Genomic DNA, 23,959 nt, shown 5'->3' with positions numbered 1-23,959 from the left:
ACAACAATGAACAAAGATATGTTAAAAAGCAAAAATATAAGTTATTAAAATTAGCACTAATAAATTAAAAGATTTAAATAAATAAAAATTAAATACACAATAATAAATAGTATAATAAAATAAGTAGAATATTGAGCAAAGAAGTAGCTATATAAACTCTATAGTGAGCTAGATTGAACACGCAAGGAATAGAATAATAAGTATAGAGGAGACAAGAATATGGTTGTACATATTTGAACTAAAATCTACAAAAAAACTAGTAATAATTATTGACAGTAAATAGAATTTAGTAAAAGAAGTATATAGGAGCCGGAGAGATAGCATGGAGGTAAGGCATTTGCTTTGCATGCAGAATGACAGTGGTTCGAATCCCGGCATCCCATATGCTCCCCAGAGCATGTCAGGAGTGACTTCTGAGTTAGAGCCAGGAGGAACCCCTGAGTGCTGCCAGGTGTGACCCCAAAACCCCCCCAAAATGTATATAAATATATGATGGCCTCAAAATCCCCTCATAATCTAGTTATTCTCTAGCTTCATTAGTGATCTTAATAATTATTTTAAAATTTACTATTAGATATTTCACAGTAAGCAAAAAAAAAGTCTGAATTTGGCCAATAGTAGAATATTGATCAGTGATAAATCAGATACTGTTGAAAGAAAAGTTGGGAAAAAGTACTATGGAAAATATCTAAGAACAAACACACACAAATGATCTAGAACTTGCACTCATAGATACAGATGGATATCGCTTATATACGTAAATTTAATTATATAATAGTGTTTTTATTATTTAAAATATAAATATTTTAAACATACTTGATTTAGTACATAATATATGCTATCATGCATTCTAAAGTTAAGCATATATTGTAATGAAAAGTACTAGATTTAGTAGGACTGGGAGTACATACATGAGATAAAACATGGTAATGTAAAACATAGTATTGGTTATATTACTTTGAAGATATCCAATTATTATTGGTATTAATTTAGTAAATTACATAAGAAATCCATATTTAATTTTAAATAACATATATAAACATATCAACTATTTTAAAAACATAAATACAATATTCACTCTTCATTAAGAGATGAGAAATGTCTTGCTCAGTGGTGGTGAATTTTGCACTGGTGAAGGGGATGTTCTTTTTTATGACTGAAATCCAACTGCAAACGTGTTTATAATCATGGTGCTTAAATAGTTTTTAAAAAAAGAACTACGAAGAGAATCAGTATAAAGGGGCATTGGGCCAACTCCTATTCAGTTCCCATAACACCAGATAGTCCTCTGAGCCTACCAGGAGTAATCCCTGAGTACTATGGCCCAAAATATAATTTTTTTCTGTAGAGCTATTAAAATTATATTAAAGCAATAGAGCTTTATTTTATTTATTTTTTATTTTGTGGCCACACCCAGTGACACTCAGGGTTTACTCTTGGCTTTGCACTCAGAAATTGCTCCTGGCCCAGGGGACCATATAGAACACCAGGGATAGAACCCAGGTTTGTCCTAGGTTAGTTGTGTGCCCTACAACTGTGCTATCGCTCTGAAATAATTTTTGCTTAAATATTTCAAGTAATATTAGAATGAGATATATAAAACTTTTTGTAAAAACATTACTTTTGTGGAAGAAAATCAAACTTTAATAAAAATTTATTCACTTTTATGAATGAATGTATAGTGCAGCAGTGTTATATGAAAATATATAGAGATTTTTAATAAAGGCTAAGAACTAATTCCTTATCTGTGATCATTTTGCTGAAGTTTGACATGAAACATCTAATTTGTTGGGCAAAGGAGTTGATATGACATTTTGTGTGGACAAAGAACAATGACATTCTGAGTGGAGAAACTACAGAACAGTTAACAATATAGTTGTTACTACAAAAGTTTTTTTGAATGAGCTAACTGGATAATAGAAATTCTGTATAAGTGTTATATAGACAGGAAATTTTGTATTTTTATATACATCTGATGCTTCTTGATGTCTCTTTGTATACATGATCTAAATTGTTTTCCTTTATTCCATTATAATTATGTCAAACAATTAGAAGAAAGGTGTAAGCTGATTGACTATTCTCATTATCAAAGATTTGACATAAGAGACTCTCTGTGGTCTTTGTTCCCATTTCTGTGTACATCTAAATCTCAACTTAAATTATATTATTTTGGGGGCTGGAGCAATGGCGCAGCAGTAGGGCATTTGCCTTGCACGCGGCTGACCTGGGACCAACCATGGTTCGATCCTCCCAGCGTCCCATATGGTTCCTTCAACCTAGGAGAGATTTCTGAGTGGACAGCCAGGAGTAATTCCTGAGAGTCACTTGGTGTGCCCCCAAAACAAATAAATGAATAAATAAAATACATTATTTCTTTAACTTATCTGCTACCCCTGAATCTCTCCCTTCTGGAAAAGCCCACATTTTCTCTTTAATATGTTACATTTTGTCTTCCTCTAGCTTCTATTTCATATCTCTCATATAAAGCCATTGTACTTCAAAAGAATAAAAGTGAATATAGTCTTGAAATTTTATGTTAATGTCTATTATACATCAAAAAGAAAAAATAATATTTTATAAATATTATTTTATTCAAATCTAAGCAATCTAGGGGATGAGGAGGAGGGGAATGGGGGAAGGAAAGAAAAAATGCTAAACAATCTGAAACTTTTTTCAACACTCTGAAGTTTCTTTTTAAAAAATGGGTCAGAAAGATAGTATAGCAGGTTCAGAGATTGACTTGCATGCTGTTGATCTTGCTTCAATCCTTACACCCATTGGATATCACAGTCAGCCATTAGTAAACCCTAAGCTCAGTGCCAGCAGTAAGACTGAACAATTGAGCACTGTCTGTCTGGTGTGGCCTAATTCCCCCAACGAAACCATAAAAAAAGCTGGTGTGTGTGTGTGTGTGTGTGTGTGTGTGTGTGTGTGTGTGTGTGTGTGTGCGTGCGTGTGCGTGTGCGTGTGTGTGTGTGTGTGTGTGTGTGTATGCACGTTTTAAAGAGTATTCATTGAATATCCAAACGCATTTAAAATGTTGGCATCACATGGTTCTCAAGTCCTGCCAGGGTGGCCCAGGTAGACCTCATCACCAGAGACTCAGAGAAGTATTGCACCAGTATTGAGTTTAACCTTAAATCATCTAGTTAAATTGGCAAAGAATCATAACAAGTTCCTTGAGCACTATTTGAGTGTGAAATTCAAAAACTAATTTCTCTAGGAATTATTTTTCTCAAGTAATAGAATTTTAGTCTTTGTGGGGGAAAAGATTTTCTCTTTTTCTTTTCTCATTGTGGGCGATCGATGTGGAACATCAGATGGTACATAATGGTTACTCCGGCTTCTTGTTTAGGGATTATAGTCAGTGGTCTCCAGGAAACTACATGTTGTGCTGGAGCTTGCAAAGGTTTGGCCTTGTGAAAGGCAAGCACATTAACTCTTATTATCTTTCCAACACTTCTTTGCAATTTATTTAGTTCTGGCTATTTGATTGTTCTGATCTTTGTTCTGCTATTTGATTGATTTCCCCTTCTAGGATATCAGAAAGGAAGTAATAAAATTGATACAATTTCTGGGAAGAAAATCTTCAAAGGAACTTGTAGACAAGATTATACAACATACTTCATTCCAGGAAATGAAGAATAATCCAAGTACTAATTACACAATGCTCCCAGATGAAATGATGAACCAAAAGATATGTTCCTTCATACGTAAAGGTGACAATATTCTCCTCCATTTGCTTCAAATGCCATGAGAAAATTATAATTGACTTGATTATCGACATCTACTAAAACCTATTATTGCATGTAGAAACAGTTTAATTTGTCCAGCACTGTTTATAGTTTGCATCATCAGTACTTTTGAGGTATAAAATATAACAACTATCAATACTATTACAATTGCTACATTAAATTTCTGTTCGTTTTATGAATTATATTAAGTGCCTGCTAGTGTTTGAGTTGACTATAAGGTCTAGAACATATGACTTAAGTACATGATCTCTACTTCGGAGCCTCAGGTTTGATATAACAATCAATGCACATAGTAAAAAAAAATGAAAAGAAAAGAATTGCCACTATATATTCAAGAATAATATACCAATATACTCTCTTACTAAAATTTCTCTATTCTATAGGCTATATATATTTATTTTTTAATATATAATTTTTAATTAAAATATTTCTGAAATCATACTAGTCTAGAAAAAAGTTCCGATTAGCATCTCATTTTGATGATAAAAAATCTTGAAACAATTATATTTTTCAATTTTAGATAAAAAAGAAATTTTCAAGATTGAGTTGACAAATATTCAAACTTAACAGAGTGTTCATGTAAACCATATATAGTTCTTGGTATACAACTATGATTCCATAAGGCTGTTAAAATGCTAAGTGAAATCACAAACTAAAACCATTTTTATTTAGAAAAAATATCAATATTTTGGAACAGATGTGAAATAATGAGATATATTCAGTTTCTATATTACAAGATATAATGAACATACAGAGTAAATACATACCAATATTACTGATAGATGAGGAAACATTTATACATTTTGTGGTATTTTTATGCTTATGCCTAAGAAAATTTTGCTTTTGAACAAAGCCAACAATGAGATTGAGATTCTTTAAAGAATTTTAAAAACATTATTTTTGGGGGGGGGTCACACCCAGGAATGCTTAGAAGTTATTCCAGGCTTTATATTCAGGAATTCCACCTGATGTGCTCAGTGAACATATAGGATGCTAGGGATTAAACTCCACATTGGTCACATACAAGGCAAACATCCCAGCTTCTGTAATAATGCTCCAATTTTGATTAGAGAAATGTTTTAGTTACAAGAATAGCACATATGCTATTGAACAAAACCAGTAAAGAACTGAAAAGAAAGTATCGTATAGGTTACATATAAATTTAATTCTTGACTTGTGTCAGTATATTTTCATAATGGCAATATGTCTTTACTAATAATCATATTAATATAAAAATATATAGTTGTTGAGGAAATATAGTTGTAACTTAAAGAATCTAGATGTAAGATTATAGCCATACTTTAAAAGACATAGTTCATGAGCTGCCATCAGAATCTACCAGATTTTGAATACAAACATGTTCTGTCTTCTGAGTTTTACATTGGGAAAAGTTATAGCTCCTGGAAGTAATTATACAAAAAAACTATATATTTATTTTATAGATAAGATGGCTTCATGCTATCTGTAGAAACAAAGGAGAATACCTGCTAAAAAACTGTAATAACTAAGGTGGGAAATGTTAAAGGATTTATATATACATGACAGCAAAAATATAAAAGAGAAAATGCATTTAGGAAAGTATGAATGTGAATTAAGGTCATACTTGACAATATTCAGGATTATGTCTTGCATATAGGTTTTTATTCACCAGGTTATGAAAAGGTAGACAAAGAATATACAATTTGTTGTGATAGAAAGAAAAATTATTTTAATGAGTTGAATTTATAAAATCTGTATGCAATATACATGGAAGTATCATGTAGATTTCTTAATATTAAATATGTAAACAGTTTATTATAGTAATGATTAGTTGTACTGTCACAAAATAGAAATATTTAGTTTCTAATAAATATGTAATATCCATTTTTATTAAAGCACCATGATTTGTAGTTATTCATAATTGAGTTATAGACATATGTTCCATCACCAATATGAAAATACAGTGTGTAGTGTTTTTACCCTGCACAAGAACAACCCAATTTTGATTTCCAACATCCCCTATCATCCCTTGAGTATGACCAGGGGTGATCCTTGACCTGAGCAGAGCCAGGAGCAAACCCGGAACATGGCTGGTTGTGGTCAAAATAAAGCAAAACAAACAATAACAGCAAACTTCTAGCACCATTTCCACCACCAGTATCAACCTTCCTCCACTAATGATCCCAAGTTCCCTCTCATACTGCCCCCTCTTAGCCTTCTCTCTTGACAGATACCTCTTTACATTTGGTAAAGTTTGAGTTTCATAATTTTTATGCTGTTGACTCTGTGGTTATATATTCAATAATGCCCTTTCTTAACACCATTGATATATTTGAATACCCTTGACCTCTGCCCCTTCTTATTTATCATCTACGTTTCTCCTCCACACCTCTTTTCCATTTCTCTTCTTCTCCTCCCTATAACCTAGGTCAGTGGTCGGCAACTTTTTTTTTTCAACTGAGCCAAATCTCGCCAAAGCCACGATTGAAATTTATTTTGAGAGCCACACAGGGCGCGAACTGACAGAGGCTAGGAACGGCTGCCCGGCACACAGAAAAGCCAAATTAAAAGTATAAAGAGCCACATGTGGTTCGCGAGACGCAGGTTGCCGACCACTGCCCTAGGTCAAGGATGATCTAGACATTCCCTCTTAAGCCATTGTATTTTTTCATGCAGTTATTGTAAATTCCACATATATGAGTCATGACATTTTTATTTTCTTCTCACTTACTTTACTGAACATAATAAATTTTAGTTACATACGTATTGCAGCAAATTGTTTGATAGCATCATTTCTTATAGTAACATACTATTCTATTTTTAAACTGAAGAAATATTTATCTTACTATTATTGGCATTAAAATTATTATTTAATGCCTGCATTATGTTAAACATATTTTTGCCTTAGGATTGCCAGTATTTGAGATTAAATTGAAGAAAATCTAAGTAGCATAAGAGTGAAGAGTTGGACAGATAATTTACTTGATTTTCTTTCAATTCTTAACAATAGCCAACTCCTTTTTTTGTTAGAGATAATATACTATGCTAAATATATGTAGTGTATAAAAAGGTACAAATTTAGTGCATTATATAAATAATCTGTGGCAAATAAAATACATGACATTTATATATGAAATATGTTATCTACTAAACATATTTAATACTAAAATTGTTTATAAAATTATAATATATGGCTAGCATCAATGAAAGTAACAAATATTTAAATATATAAATTGACTTAAAATATAGTATTTTTTATTTATTTGTTTGTTTACAGGGATTTCAGGAGACTGGAAGAATCACTTTACAGTAGCTCTGAATGAAAAATTTGATGTACACTATGAACAGGAAATGAAGGGGTCCACACTGAAATTGAGAACTGAAATCTAATAATTAGGATTCTTCTTAAGACATATAAGATTCAGATTTTCTTCTCTGTTTTGTTTTTATTATTTTTCTATCCTACAGTTATGTCAATTTTTCTAAATAAAAAACACCCTTCCTCATAAATTTTTTTCTAAAGTGCCTCAATAGAATATTGTATCTATAATAAATTATCTAAGTGGCAAAACAGGGATATTTGATAAAATTTAAATTTATACTCTGGTGAAATAGGAATTTTTCAGCCATGTTTTTTTCTATAGCTATGTTTTTATGGTGTTATTCTTTCAATGTTTAACATGGCTGTTATACATTGAATTAGAAATTGAAAATTATGATTTTGCAGAGATATGAAGCAGAATCTCAATCTATAAAATCAAGTTTTTATTCACTTTTCAAGTAACCAGCATCTTATCTTATTTAATATATTGTGCTATTATTATATATTGTAATTTAATATTATAGTGCTATAACCTTTTCTTAATTTATAGTTGTTTAAAACTCATAACTAATAAAATGCAATTAAATACTAAACCTGGTGTCTTTAAATTTTTTGTCATGGGTTAATGTACATAAAGTTGAATTGATTGACACTCAAAGTAGTCACTTTACTCTATATCTTGTCCCTAAATTTCTGCAATTTTCTTGGATAAAAAGGACATCTGCAATATACTTTTCACCTCACATAGATAGTTCAATCTCATATTATATTCTTGACATTTTTCCTTGATATTTTGACTAAATTTAACATTTGTGTGGACTGAGAACATTGAAGAGCTTGGACAAAATAAGATAGTAAGGATGCATAAGGATAGGTCCTTTTTCTGTAGATTCTGGATTCATTATTATGTAAGTTGTCTCAATAATTGCATATCTAGAATTATGTTTCCAGAAAAATATTTGATATTTATAAGCAATACTTACTGTTTAATTCACATATTGATAGCACATTAAGATTGTGAAGTACTCAGAAAGCATCAAAATATAATTATTGCTTATAAAACCTTAAAACAGAATTACTTCACATAACTATGAAATTAAATAATAGTATACGTTAAATATACTTAAATACAATGCTCATATATGCACATGAGCCCAGGTAGATATGGATACATGCTGAATAGTAAGAAAAGAAAAATAAATATTCCATATAGAAGAATTTGGATTAATTATATCGTTACATATAACTTTCCATCCTGTCCTTAAATATGGAAATCAGAGAATGATTTCCTTCCAAAGAGAAAAATGTATGTGGTAGAAAGAATGTAGAAGTGTAAAAGATGATGTAAGTGATGTCTGACAGTGATGTCTGAGCAAGGTCACAACATTACTCAGGTCGGCTTAGGGCAGGTGGAAAGCAGAGAACAAAAGCCTTTGGGAGCCACCGCAATGAGAAGACTCTATTATCAGGGCATAAGGAGTATTTAAACACTTACACAGTCAATAGGATTACCTACGCTGGAAGACTGAACAAAAGGAAGGGAAGGTCCTTACCCTTACTGGTCAGGTGTACTTGCCACATACCAGGTCTGTGTACATGAACTATGTGATTAGGGTAACATGACTTAAATGACTAGGAAAGGTGTATGAGGTGGGCTCCATTGTGACATGTTAAGTGATTGCTCCAACAAGTGCTCATCTCCCCCCTCTTTCTCATTGCGGGCATAGTCCTAGAGTGCCCCTCATTTCAAGGGGCTCTGTTCAGAGGTGTGAGAGTCAACCTTGCTAGAGTGACAATCTCAATGGGACACAACCCTGTCTCTGAAGGGCCCTGTCTACATAGAGAGAAGGATGTGTATTTTTATCGTGGAGAATCATGGTGAATAATGACCCAACCAGATGGTCAAGATGTATTGTGAATAAATATTCTTATGTGTAGTAAAATGTCATATATTTTTGTCTTTCTCCCCCAAAACAGTAATTTAACTCCAAGTTGAAAGACAACACATACAATATATATTCAGGATTGCTCGGTTTTAGTAAGATCATCAATAAGTAGACTTTAGAAACTGACTATCAGAAGGTGTTTTAAGAGAAATGATACTTAAATATAATGTGTCCTGGAAAGATTTTTGGAATATAAATAATAAAAAATTATAAAATTATCAAAAATGAAAGGTATTTAATAATATTAACTAGCATACACATAACAAATGTAGCATAGTTTTGTAAGAAACCAGAAATATGGGTATTTGATATCAAAAACATTTGTGATAATCCATATCTATACTTTTAAAGGATACAAGCAGTAAATGTTTTCAAACAAGCAGAATATGAGGCAAATTTTTCACTATTAAACTTTGTAACAAGTTGAAAATTGTCATAGACACCGATATTTAAGTTAATCTGTCACTTCAATAAAATATGCTATTTATAGGAGACATATAGAAGTTCAAGTGTTGTGCACTTACTTTGAGAGTGGCTGGCCCAGGTTTCATCTTCGGTAGCACAGATAGTACCCCAAGAACAGCCAGAGCCAGAGCCACGAAGTGGCTTTGAGGACTGAAAGCCAATCACAGAGTCAACAATAATCACTAATGCAGTCCTGCAGAACCAAAACAAACAAACAAATAACCGAAAATGTAAAATATTTTATTTTTTAAAAACAAATAGATGTCAGTTCTTGGTTTAGAATTGTAATTTGTCATATACTCTTCTAGGCAACACTTTTTTCCCTATTCAGAGAAACTCTAGAAATGGAGATGGAGAGATGGTTCAGGGTAGTATAGATAATCTTTGTCTTGCATGCAGCCGACTCTAGTTTAAATCCTTGCATTCCATTTTATCCTCAGTGTACCACCGGAGATAATCCTTGATCACAGAGCTATGAGTAGATGCCAAGCAAAACCGGTTGTGGTACAGAATGCAAAACTAATAATGTTAATAAAAATTATTAAAATAACAAAATATAAACAATAATAAAAAAATCTAAAATTGCACGGTGTCTATTTATGTACAACAATTTCATTGTACACTTGGGCAGTCAAATTGCTAGAACCAAGTAACTTAATTTGTATTGTTTCTGCTATTACAGGCAATTGTTGGATGACAATTTTTTTATTTTGGTTTTTGGGCCACACTCAGTGATGCTCATGGGTTACTCCTGGCTTTGAGCTCAGAAATTGCTTCTGGTTTGGGGGACCATATGGGATGCCAGGGGATCTAACTATGGTCCGTCCTAGGTTAGTGCATGCAAGGTAAACAGCCTACCGCTTGCGCCACTGGTCTGGTCCCAGATGTCAATTTTTTAATCTAGAGTTAATGTTTTTGTTTGCCTTTTGGCTTTGGGGAGTCATGTTTAGAGTGACTAAAGGCTATTCTTACTTTGTGCAAGATTGTTTGGGTTGCTTGTGATCCAAGAGCATGCAACATAAATTTAATCCATATTAAACTGACAGAAATAGTAGAGTTTCAGTTGATGGTGGGGTTTTCTGTCTCTTTAAGTCAAATAAAAAGGAATTAGTTCTTCCTTTACCACCAATAAACTTGCACATAGAGTTAATACTTAATTGACATTCAACATTACATCCTTTATCACAAGGATGTCTCCTTTAGCCAAAGAGAGAGACACACACAGAGAGAGAGAGAGAGAGAGAGAGAGAGAGAGAGAGAGAAGTAGCTCCTCCTTTGCCACCATTAGATATGTATCTGTTCCCTAAAAATCCAAATATTTTCTTAAAAATAATAAAGCAAACCTTGATCTATGTTTAATGCCTATTTCTTAACAGTGTGATTTCCTTTATCTTTTCTTTCTTTTATCTACTTCTATAATTTATAGTTCTTTGTGTCATCACTGTTTATTCTTTATATCTGGCCAGTCCATATAAGCAAAGATATTGTAATATTTCACAATTTAAAACAAACAAACAAAATCCAGCTATTGCACAAAGTCTCCCTTACATTTTCAAAAAATATTCCTGGTTTTTTATGCATTAACATTAATTCAAAAATTGCCTAAACTCACTATATAGGTTTTTTATTTTTTTCTATTCTCTCAGTGTATGTTTTTATGATGTTTTTTTTTTGGTTTCGGGGTCACACCTGGCAATACTCAGGGATAACTTCTGGCTTGGCACTCAGAAATCGCGCCTGGAAGGCTCAGGAGACCATATGGGATGCCTGGATTTGAAACACCGTCTGTCCTGGATTGGCTGCGTGGAAGGCAAATACCCTACTGCTGTGCTATCCATCTGTCCCCCATTTTTATGAGTCTTATTCTATATTTATTTACATATGTACTTGTAGCCATGCCTTGCTTTATAATGTTTTGGTGAAATATAAGCCACATTCACAAACATACAATGCCTTTCCCATAAATATGCTCATATTTTCCAAAATAGGTGATACTGAATCACTGGAAAGCTGTAATTTATATTTACAAAGATTTCCAAGTCAATTTTTTTTCTGTACAGGGGATAGTAGGCAAGAAAGTTTATGAAACTCCAAACTATAACACATGTATAGTATAAAAAATAAACATAAAAGTAAAGCCAATATTTACACTAAGAAATAGATCATTATCTATGTTTTGAATGCATCCTATCTACTTACATTACATCTTTTTAATACTGTCCCGAGAGTTTGGGCAAAGTGATAAAGCATCTGTTTAGAAACCCAATCTTGGACTGAAGCGGCGGTGCAGCAGTAGGGCGTTTGCCTTTCAAGCGGCTGACCTACGATGGACTCAGTTCGATCCCCAGGCATCCCATATGGTCTTTCGAGCCAGGAGAGATTGCTGAGCTCACAGCCAGGAGTAACCCCTGAGCGTCACCGTGTGTGACCCAAAAAGCTTTTGGGTGTGGCCCAAAAGCCCTCCCCCCAAAGAAAACCAACAACAACAATAACAACAAAAATAAAAACCCAATACTTTATGAACCCCATGCACCATGGGCCAAGCATTTCACTCTCAGCCTGAATTACATCATAATACCTAAAAGCTGGTGTCAACTTTGTATAAAAAGACTCAGAGGTGGTATAACCAAATGTGATGATTTTTGTATACTTCACTCCCTGAGTTTTCTGTCTTCACAAAAATTCATGCTTACCCACAAAGAAAACCTTTTAGGCATGCAGAGGGCATTTTTGTATTGTTTTTGTGCTTCAAGGGTATATTCCTAGGAGTAGTATTTCTGGATCATATGGGAAATCAAGTTTCAGTTTTTTGAGGAATCTCCATATTGTTTTCCAGAAAGGTGTGGCTACACAGCATTCCCACCAGCAGTGAATAAAAGTTACTTTCCCCACATTCCTACCAGTACTGATGGTTCTTGTTCTATGTGATTTGTGTGAGTATTTGTGTCATGAAATGGCACCACATTGTTGTTTTGATTTACATTTCCCTGGTGATTAGTGATGTGGGGCACTTTTTCATATGTGTCTTGGTCATTTCTATTTCTTCTTTGAGGAAAATTATGAATAGCATGGCTATTCACAATAGCCAGAATCAGAAAATAACCAAGATGCCCAACACCATATAAATGTCTAAAGAAACTGTGGTACATATACACAATGGAATACTATGCAGCCATCAGGAAAAATGAAGTCAGGAAATTTTCCTATACATGAATGGACATGGATACTAATATTCTGAGTGAAATAAGTTAGAAGGAGAGTAATACGCAGAGAATAGTCTCACTCATTTATGGGATTTAAGAAATTAAAATTCACTATTTTAATAATATGCAGAGACAATAGAGATGAGTGCTGGAAAACCAGACCACCACTCAAAGTGTGGTATGTGCAGTTAAAGAAATAACTACACTAACAACTAACATGACAATGGTAGTGAGTGAGAGAAATATAATATCTGTCTCAAAGAATGAAGGTGGTGGGGAGGATGAATATAAGGGCATTGGTGGTGGGAAGGTTGCACTGGTGAAGTGGGTGTACTTCTTATGACTGAAACCCAACTACAAACATATTTGTAACCATGGTGCTTAAGTAAAGATATTATTTAAAAATATCCTTTTAGATTGACATGTTTAATTATCTATAAGGTAGTCCACATTTTTTGTTAGATTTTGTTGTTATTTGTGGGCCATACTAGGTAGGCAATGCTCAAGGGCTGCACCTGGATCTTACTCGGATGTCTGTAGAATCGCAAATTCCTGAGATTGAATTTGGGACTCAAAACTTTAAACTATCTCTTCTGGCCCATAATAACTATTTTTTTCTCTTAAACATTTATTTTACTGGGCCAAAGAGAAAACTGCTGGGAAGGCATTTAACTTGCATGTGTTCAACCTGGCTTTAATCCACCGAGCTCTAGTAGGAATGAGCACCTTAGTACAGACCCAGGAGTAAGACCTAAGTATGGCCAACTGTGACCACACAACAAAATAAAACCAATCTCTATGAGTAAAATTAGAAAATGTATTTGTACTAAATGTACAAATTGAGTTAAATGTACTAATGTTAATGTTGCTAGGCACTTGAATAGTATGCATTTTTCTTTTTAAGTTAGTCTTTTGTTTGGTGATTACATAAGCAATGCTCAAGGCCTAATCCCAGTTTTGTATTTATGGCTCTCCTTTGATGGTACCAGGGATTATGTAGTGCTATGCATGAAAATTAGGCATTTCACATATTGAAAATTCCTTGCATAGCCAATGTTATTATTACATTATTACATGAGGGTACATGTGTTTGGAAAAAAATACCAATGAGGTTTTTGGTTAAAAGTCAACTGAGTTGTTAGGGTCTCTGTACTTTTGATTTTCTGATATGGTCTTTATTTACACATGGATCAAACACTATTATTGTCACTTTTTAAAATAACTATCTTTTTTGAGTTGAAGTCACATTTCATTAACACAGTTTAAAAGAGGAGACTAAACAGAGAATATCAAGAGTGTCTGGAGTATAAAAAAAGGTAGCAAAAATATAAAACACTTTTCAAGAAAAGGGGCATTTAAAAGATTTACTAAAATTAATTTTTAGCTAGTAAAAGATCCATTTTCACAAGATGAAAGAGAGAGTTGGGGAACGATAGTATAGACAATTCATACTTTCTTATATTATGTTTGGAAGTTTCTATTGGAAATTGCATTGGAAAAGTTGTTTATAGTTACAATTTAAAGTTACAATTATAGTAATATTTTTAGTTTTAAATTATAGTATTATAATTTTTTGAAAAAATAAATTATTTTTCCTCTGCAGAAGAAATTTGATATTTGGAACTGTTTAAAAGGTTAAGGATATACATTTTATTTTATTTTTATTTATTTATTTGTTTGTTTGTTTTTGGATTTGGGGCCACACCCATTGACTCTCAGGAGTTGCTCCTGACTATGTGCTCACAAATCGCTCCTGGCTTGGGGGACCATATGGGACTATGAGGAATCAAACCACAGTCCATCCTGAGTCAGCCACATGCAAGGCAAACGCCCTACCACTGCACCATTGCTCCAGCCCCAGGATAGACATCTGAATGTTTAAATGCTAATATGATGTTCATTCTTACCTCTTTATTAATAATTTGTTATAAAATAATCTCAGAAAAGTTACAAAATTCTAGTTACAAAATATTTAGTATTTGTTTCAAATTTTCTCTAATTGTTGGTATTTCACCATTTTCTCTCTCATTATAAACATATACATATATAAGCAACTGTATACATATACTCAATTTTACACATTTTTATTATGTTCATCCAAACCATCAGGGATTAATTTAGAAGTGTGATTAATAATAAATATGCTAATATCTATTTACACAAATAAAGACTACCCTGACTAGAAAGGCTACACCTAATTAATATATATGATATCTATATCCTAGGACCTAACCTGAACTTACATTTATATTCATATTCCACACTAACACCAACATTTTCTGAGCCCTAGTCACTTTTATCTTATATTTCCACAAACATTTCTAAAAATTCTTCTAAGTGCTCAGTAAACTTCAGGAAAACGAGAAAGTCTTAACATTTCAATTATATAGGTTTATGTTTCTTCAGGATGTAACTCACTACTAAAGTTGTATTTTTAGCTAAAATTCAAATAAGACTAAAATAAGTGTAAGAAAAAATAACAAATTTACTAAAATAAGAAATAAGTAAATTCAAAATAAAAACTGAAAATTAAAATTTGTATTGTAGTTTAATTTACATTGCTATAATAGTGTTAAAACGTATGGGTTTGATGTATGAAATGATTGCACTTTCAGCAGCACTAAAGTATCCAAGACTGTCCAATTGGAAACTGATGAAAACAAAGATACTTTTATAACATTAATAAAATTAATAATATATCAAGCACAATAAAGATGATGATAAAGTAAGCAAATGAGCAATGTCAGGAATTAAATTAGGATATAGGACAAATTCTACAACCAAAAGAATAAGAAATAAGAATAACAATTTTGCTCATAATTGCTTTTTATAGAAAAGAAATGAGCAATTACTCAAAACCCCTAATTGTAATACCTATATAAAATGAAACAGATAACCTAAATAGTTATGTAGTAAGAATCATAAAAATTTTCACATGTTAAGTATTGCTGTATACTTTGACAACATTTAACTATCAAAAAAGTGTTCTAATAAATACAGAGACTAGAATATTCATTTTTGGTGAAAGAGGCAATATATTTGGGCCACACATGACTGTTCTCAGAGTGTACTCCTTTTTTTCCGTTAGGGATCATTCCTGCCAGTGCTTAAGAAAGCATATGCCATGCAGGGATCTTATCTGAGCTGACCACTTGAAAAAGTCAGCACCTACCTACTGGACTATCTCTTTGACCCATGGGAAAAATATTAACTAAATTTTTGTGGCATTAATTTTGTAATTTGCACAAATATAAACTATGCTATGCTGCCTTATCAAAGTTTACTTTGCTGCTCTATAAACAAGGCCATCTGGGAAAAGAAAGGAAGTCATCTGTCAAGGGTCAGACATTTTGCTAAAGTTAAACAAGCAAAATAATTTTTAAATTAAGTTATTTAATTATTGTGAGATAATGAATGTCTTTTGCTTTTAGCTACCACATTTGGAGGAAACTTGCTATAATACCATAGAAAAATGTGAATATGAAGATATAAGTGATAAAATATACTATGATACAATGCCATTTAGATTCATTTATTGGAATCCAATACAAATCTATTGAGTACCAGTTGGACTAAACAAGAATAACACTTATTCTAGTCTATTTCTCTCTTTCTCTTTCTCTTTCTCTCTCTCTTTCTCTCTCTCATTCTCTCTCTCTAACCCTTAGAAATGATTTACCTGGAACCTGAGAGTTTATTTTATGCTAATTTATAAAAAAATATCAGATTTATTTCAGACTCTTAGTATGCTCCTATTTTTTTTTCTGACTGGAAGTCAGATATTTATGTTCAAGCTAAATTGCAATATAAGAATTCATAATTTAGTGCCATTAGAAAAAAATGAGAAAAATATCTCATAATTAAAGCAAGAAATTTAAGTTGTAAAACTTACCAAGTTAGTTAATTGGATTGGAGCACATATTTCAAATTAAATTAAATTCTTGTAAAATAACACAGAACTTATCAACTTAAATTTATTTCTTTCCTCCCTTAGATCTCTTGTCAAATAGATAGTAATCATATACTTCAGCATCCCAGGGGAAAGCATAGGATTAAAAAAATGTAAAATATAAATTCAGAGAGTTAAACTAAATGCATCTAGCATTTAGAGAAAAAAATTATAATTATTCCCTAGAAATGCAGGAAACATAAATTTTTGAGGAAAAACATTAAGTCTATGAACTTCTTCAGCTCTTCAATGGTTTTGAGAAGACTGAACTTAAAGACAAAGACTCTCATTTCACAAAATAGTCCACAAATTTCACAAAATATTATTTGGAATACTAAGGAGTTTCATGTTCTTTGTATATTTCAAGTTCTTTATATGTATTTTGTGCTTCATGTTTTCATCATGGACAGAAACAAAATTGTTCAGATTCTAAGCTTAGTACATATACTGGAACTGATTCAACCTCATAGCAAAAGACCATTTTGAAATCGTAAACATTTAATAAAGTTAAGCATCACTATCACAATAACACCATGCTGTTCTTTCCTAGTGTATATAAAAAGTGGCACATCTGTTAACCATTAACTTTTCAAGAAAATTCTGAACCTACTGTTCCTCCAAACACCTGGAGGTCTAGAGCTATAGGACAATCATGGAGATACCTTTATGCAGCTGACCCAGGATCTATTTGCAGCTCCTTAAAATATCCCAAGAATGTCTGGGTAGAGCCTTGGAGTTACTTATTACCAATGGACTGGAGTACCGCCATGTTGATCTGAGCAATTCATATTATCACAGGTTCTGCTTAGCATCACATTCCAGACCTCATATTGAGTGTTGAATTACAGTGAAGGATTTGAGCCTCCTTACTATCATCTGAGAGATTCCTCTGTCCCAGCAGACGAAAGGCCAAGCATCAAATAGATGAGTTATTGACTATGTATATGGAGTATCCAAATTTTACATAAAGCTAAACTCTACAATTAGAGGATGATACAAGTTTTTAGTATGGATGCTTTGACAGAGTCCTATGACAAAATAATAGGTTACTTTTCATATTTCAAATTGTGCTGAGAAAGTCTGAAAATACTAATGTTAGGTTAATCTACATAAAAATAATTATACAGTCTATAATTCCTTAACCTTTTCAACATTTATATTTAGTTCAAAGAAAGTTTCTTATAAAATACACTGCTATGTGAATTTCTTAAAATAGCTGTATAGTGTATGAAAATCAATTTTAGGCAACAATTTTTTTCCTAGCCAAATATTTAGATTGCTTTTGTATACTTTTAAGACTCCTTAAAACGTATTTTAAATGGTACATAGTGAATTTTCCACTAATAACCACGTGATTTTTTTATTTTTGGGCCACACCCAGTGACGCTCAGGGATTACTCCTAGCTAAGTGCTCAGAAATTGCTCCTGGCTTGGGGGATCATAGGGATGCCGGGGGATTGAACCACAGTCTTAGGTTAGCCACATGTACAGCAAACACCCTACAGCTTGTGCATCCACTACAGCTCTGAAAAGAATTTAGACAATTTGACAATGTTTTTTTACTATAATGTATACTCCATCCTTTAAACATAAAATCATAGAGCTATTACAATGATATTTTCCAAATTTCTAGAATTTCAAACTTTAAAAAATTTTGAAATGAAAGGTAGGCTGTTATTATTTTAGTTAGTAAATTTTGAAGCCATTCCTCGTGGTGTACAGGCCTTACTTCCATTTCTGTGTTCAAGGATCACTCCTGGAGGAATCAGGGACTTCATGTAATGCTGAAGATCAAATCTGGTCAGTCACATGCAAGGAAAGCTCTCTACTATTGTACTATATTGTTCTGATCCTTACTTTTTTAAAACAATATTTTATTGTAATTTTATTTTTAGTTTAACAATCACTTCAGAAATGTTTCTTTTATATCACTGGGTCTTTCTGGTTTGCTCTTACTAAAGCATTATTTGTTCTCCTTTTCCGTTTTCTATGTTGTTTCTTGGTTGTGGTACACACTCTGAAGCAGCACACTTGTTGCAGGGCCTACATTCTTGCTATTGGTTCTTGTTTATGGCAGCCTATGTAATTGGTGGTGATGCAAAGGAGATTTGCACAATGTTGAGTCATCAAGAATCTCAATGAGAGTGCTATGACTGTCACGATGCAGCGGTTGATGCCAGTGAACAAACTCAAGTTTTTATGCTTACAAAGTAGATGATCTGCCACAGAATCACATCCCAGAGACCCAAGCAGTATTCCATGATTGCTACATTCGTACAAAAATTTCTCATAATAGAGCCATATTGTATTGTATTGTAACAAATATTGTTTCCTAATACAATTTTAAACTGTAAGACATTTTAAATCCAGTATTTCAAGTTAAATTACTTTTGGTAAGTCAGAGTAATCTATCTAGCCTAATGCTTGTGATAAGTAGTTTTTCCAAATTTTTAAAATATGTATTCTTTTAAAAATATATATGTAAATATAAAAATGTATATATTTGAAGGTTATCAACCTGTTATGAAAATAATACTAAATTGCTCTATATAACTAATAGGCATCATTTATATTCTAAAAGTATAAAGTTAAATAGTACTTTAAAATTAGGTTAATTAACCCTTAAAATTAGGTTGATATAATTGATGTATTATACAAGATATGATACTAAAACAAATTATGTGAATTTGAAAATAGGTGAATTTGGTGTCACACAATTCATTTTGTGTCTCATGATATTCCAAAGTAATTTGAGGTTTTTTTTCAATAACTTTAAATACGTTTGATCATGCTTGAACAACTACAAACATGTTTGCAATCATGGTGCTTAAATAAATATTTTATTAAAAAAGAAAATTCTTAATTTTGTCGATTAAATCTAAAAATAACTTCATATTTTGTTAAGAATTTTAATATGAAAAAACTAGAAAGAATTTTAATATGAAAAAACTAGAAAGAACATGAAATGCTTCATTTGTTAAGAACTAGTTTTCAAAAGCCTTTATAAATTTCCTTTAAACTTTCAAGGACCTGTAGCTTGTGAAGTTGATTTCAAAGTTTGATAGTCCTTAGCATTCAAAAACCTTTCTTTATTTGCAGGATACTTTAAAGAACTTAAAGCTTTTGAAACTAACTTCAAAAGTTGATATAGCCTTCAAAAATATTATCTAATTTCGAAAATATTTTAAGGACAACATAAAGCTGATTCAAAACGTTTATAGGAAGTTTTTATAAAGTTGTGTAATATTTTCAAGGTTCTGTAGAGTTTAAAGTGATTTCCAAAATGGACAAAATTTATTTTAGAAGTATTTTTATGCTTTCAGAATATCCTAAAAGACCTGTATGTAATCAGACTCTAAGTCTAGGAATATCAAGTAAAGATAAAGAGGGCAGCAATAAAGTTAGCTAGATTTATTCAACTTCACAGTGCACCAAGATCAGTATCAGTATAAAAACAAATTATATAAACATATTCTGAAAGCTAATTTACTAGAGAAAGAAGAATGGAGATAAAATTCTTTCCTAGATAAGAGGAATTTATTGCTGAGGCCAGTATTTGGAATATTTGGTGATAAGTGATCTGACAATACCCAACTAATTTTCTTCTTCTACCATAGATCAACTTGCCCCTGAAAATATATTTTACTTTACTTAGTTTTTATTTGAACCAACATGAATTACAATAATGCTAATGATAGAATCTTATTCACAGTTTTCAAATACCACACATCAGCCAAAGTGTCTACTTCCCTTCATCATTTTTCTCAGTGTCCCTACTACCCACCTATCACAGTCTCCAGCCCCATTCTTATAAGCTACAGTAATGACCCTAGAAAGCAATCTATTTTAAATAAGAAAGTATCTCCTTTTAAGAAATAATCAAGATGACTTAAAATTATAAACAATGTCTGGGCAGAAAGCTCAAGGACTAAAGCTTAATATCATAATAAACATAACAATACAATGTATGCTTTAACAGCTGGCTTTCAAAGTGAAAAATCTTAAGTATCATATACAAAATGCTATTGATTGGAAAAAGAAACAAAAATAAATTAATTTCTGTGCAAGTCATAAATAATGTTCTAGATCAGCAGCTATTAAATAGTAAAATATAGAAAAAGTAAATTGGAATTGGGTTGAAATTGTGATTTCTGATAAATCCCAAATTATATTTTCATATTAGCATTTTTTAAACAAAGTAAACTAGTTATTTAACTAAAAAAGGAAAATAATAAAATCAACTCCAGAATTTACAAAACTAAGTATACATTTGTTTTACTTCAGAAAAATAAAAATTTGATTTTGGGATTTTATTATATTAGCTTCAAGCCTCAGTTTTGTTTTTGTTTTTTTTTTGTTTTGTTTTGTTTTGTTTTGTTTTGTTTTCTTTAAGGTAGGTAGATAATTAGCAGCCTCAAAAACTGCTACATGGTAAGTAACTAGTATGTCTATCTTTACTGTTAATATTCATTTTAGCCTTTATTCTGTATAAGCATTTTTCTTTTTTTTTTGGGGGGGGGTCACACCCGGCAGCACTCAGGGGTTACTCCTAGCTCTATTCTCAGAAATCTCTCCTGGAAGGCTCAGAGGACCATATGGGATACCGGGATTTGAACCACTGTCCATCTGCATGCAAGGCAAATGCCTTACCGCTGTGCTATCTCTCCAGCCCCTGTATAAGCATTTTTCTAAAGTACCTATTTAATTCTCACAATATCCATTGCAATGAGACTAATATTTTTATAATAAATACTTTTAAAACAAAATTATCTATATAAATTATTTTAAGTCACACTTCAAATATTTTTATACCTCCTGACCCCTATCTACAGCAAGATAATGCATAAATGTCATTTGACTTTATAATACGGAATGTTTCTTTCACTATTTTTATGATAAATGTTGTCTGTAGGTGTTCAGTTTCTCCTATTCAAATTGAAGGACTGTTATTCTCTAACAAACTGGCAATTTCTTGTTATATTTCAAAAAGTGAACATTATGTCTAATAAGTTTAAAAAATAAAAAGTAGTCTTATAGTGCAATTATGCCTCTGCACTGTCTAATTAGCAATCATGGAAGTTGTACATTTCAACATTTAAATTTTTGAATATCACAATCATAATTATGATCCTAATAGTATTTTATACTTAACATAATGGCAATTGTGGAAGACCTTGAGCTTTAAATAATATTTTCTGCTATGAAAATTCCTATTTTCATATGAAGTTTGAAGGAAAATTAGGTAGTTTTTCACTATTATTTTTAATTTTATAATATTATCATAAAATAACATACCAAAGAACAATGTTCAATGGTACCTATGGTCTTACCTTGCTCAACTATATGAAAAACACTGATAAAATGATCTCTCTATTCATCACTAATCAGGAAGCAGCTTATTGTAAGGTGATTAAAGAGATTAAATTCCATGAAGGAAAAATAAATATCAATTATCAGACTGTTCCAAAAGGAAAGTAAACTTATCCACAGTATAGAATTGAGACAAAGGCTCAATAGAAACAAAGTTCATTGTTTATTTATTCTTCTCAATTACTTTTAACATTTCTATGCATTATTAGTCAAATGGCTTCTCAGTTTCCCATGTTGTCAAATATGGGACAAATTCCTACTTATTTAAAAAGTGTTTTTCATTCACCCTTAAAATTTTTAGAGGTCCAGTTTTAAAGCCTATTTATTCATATATGCCATAAATATGTATAGTTGCCTTATAGTACAAGTCTATTATATTTTTAATATCTTCAATTTTTACATTATTTATGTACTCAAAAGGAAATGCAATAAAAAGTATATCCTACACAGAAAGAACAAATGTTTTGTTTTGTTTCAGTTTTGCATGAGCAACAGCTGGCTGTGCTCAAGTCTTACTGCCGGTTCTGTCCTCAGAAATCATTTCTGGCAAAGATGGAAGACTATAAGTAGTGGTCAGATTCTGATACAGCAAGCTCCTTACGCACTACACTATCTCTCCAACCCCAAAAAAATTCTTTTAAAAGTGAAAACTATATTTGAGTTTTACTGGAAAAAAATTTTTACAATCATGTACTGAGAAAAATATGTGCTTAGTGTAGAATAATCTGATAAATTCTAAGATTGTATATTATTAAATTAAACCTTCCTTTCATTTAAATATGTACATTTAAATAAATACCAGTCTATTGCTTGGCTGAGAAAAAATTTTTATGAACCAAAAAATGTCCATTTTTTTTTTATATTTTATGATTTTTTTTTCTTCAGGGCAAACTAAAGTTGTTTTTTTTTTAAGTAAGAATTCATTTAAAGGACAAAATTGATTAACATAATGAGGTAAACTAATATAACATAATATAGTGACATAACATAACATATAATATAATTGATATAATAATAATACATGTAAGTCAAAGAAAGTTTCTGATTAAAAACACAATTTTTTTTTCCATAATGGCTTACATATCTTTCACTGTAGTATTTTAGGTACATATTCACATTGAATCAGGGGAATACCCATCACCTAATATGTCCTCTTCTCAATCAAAAATCAAATATACTGAAAATAGGCAGAGTCCTGTCTAGAGGCTTCCAATCTCAGTTTGAGAGAGGATGTGAAAAAAGTAATTAAAATACCACAACAATACACACACACAAAAAAAAAATATCGAATTAAATAACCGATAAGCACCACAACAATAAAGACAGGCACCACACAATAATCTCGGTTCTGAAATCAAATCATACTCAAGTGCAAAAAGAAAGAGAAAGACAAAACAAAATAAAGTAAAATAATATTGGAGACATCAACCGTAATCTCCACACCAAAATAAAGACGTCAAAAAAAATAGATCATTTATTCTCCTCTTGCTGCTTTCGTGGTATGTGGAAGACTTCTACTTTATCTTGGATGGTAAAATCAGACCTGTTTCTAGAGGTCTTAGTGGCTGTGCAGATCACAGAATGAAGTTTATGAAGTCTTTCTTTGTGGTTCTAGCAGTTATGCTTCTTCAATGTCCTTTTTTTGTTTTTTATGTGTTCTAGGTGTTTCAGAATAGTGCTACCATTCTGTGTTTTTCTTTTGTCTTCTGACTTACTTCGTTTAACATAATATGATCTAGGTCCATCCACGTTGCTGCAAAGTCTGTGATTGTATCATTTCTAACTGCCATGTAATATTCCATTGTATATATGTACCACATCTTAATGATCCATTCATCTGTTGTTGGACATCGAGGTTGGTTCCAAGATTTGGCTATTATACTGAGTGCTGCAATAAATAGTGGGGTGCATACGTATTTTGGAATGAATGTCCTTCCATCTTGGGGATATATGCCTAGGAGAGCAATTGC

The 23,959-nt window shown here is 31.8% G+C and overlaps 1 protein-coding gene across 1 annotated transcript in view; it reads left to right on the top strand.

Annotated features, from left to right (window-relative positions):
* Positions 1-7,144, top strand: part of LOC126032373 (sulfotransferase 1E1-like) — a 30,247-nt gene extending 23,103 nt beyond the window's left edge. The window contains exons 7-8 of the mRNA XM_049790031.1: positions 3,539-3,719; positions 7,012-7,144. Of these exons, the coding sequence (XP_049645988.1) occupies positions 3,539-3,719; positions 7,012-7,124 (294 nt within the window). The 3' untranslated portion in view covers positions 7,125-7,144. The remainder of the gene's footprint in view (positions 1-3,538; positions 3,720-7,011) is intronic.
* Positions 7,145-23,959: the final 16,815 nt, after the last annotated feature.

Source organism: Suncus etruscus, chromosome 16 (assembly GCF_024139225.1).
Source record: "Suncus etruscus isolate mSunEtr1 chromosome 16, mSunEtr1.pri.cur, whole genome shotgun sequence".
NCBI classification, from domain to species: Eukaryota; Metazoa; Chordata; class Mammalia; order Eulipotyphla; family Soricidae; genus Suncus; species Suncus etruscus.
Note: the sequence above shows the minus strand (reverse complement) of the source record. Positions and strands in the feature narration are given on the sequence as shown.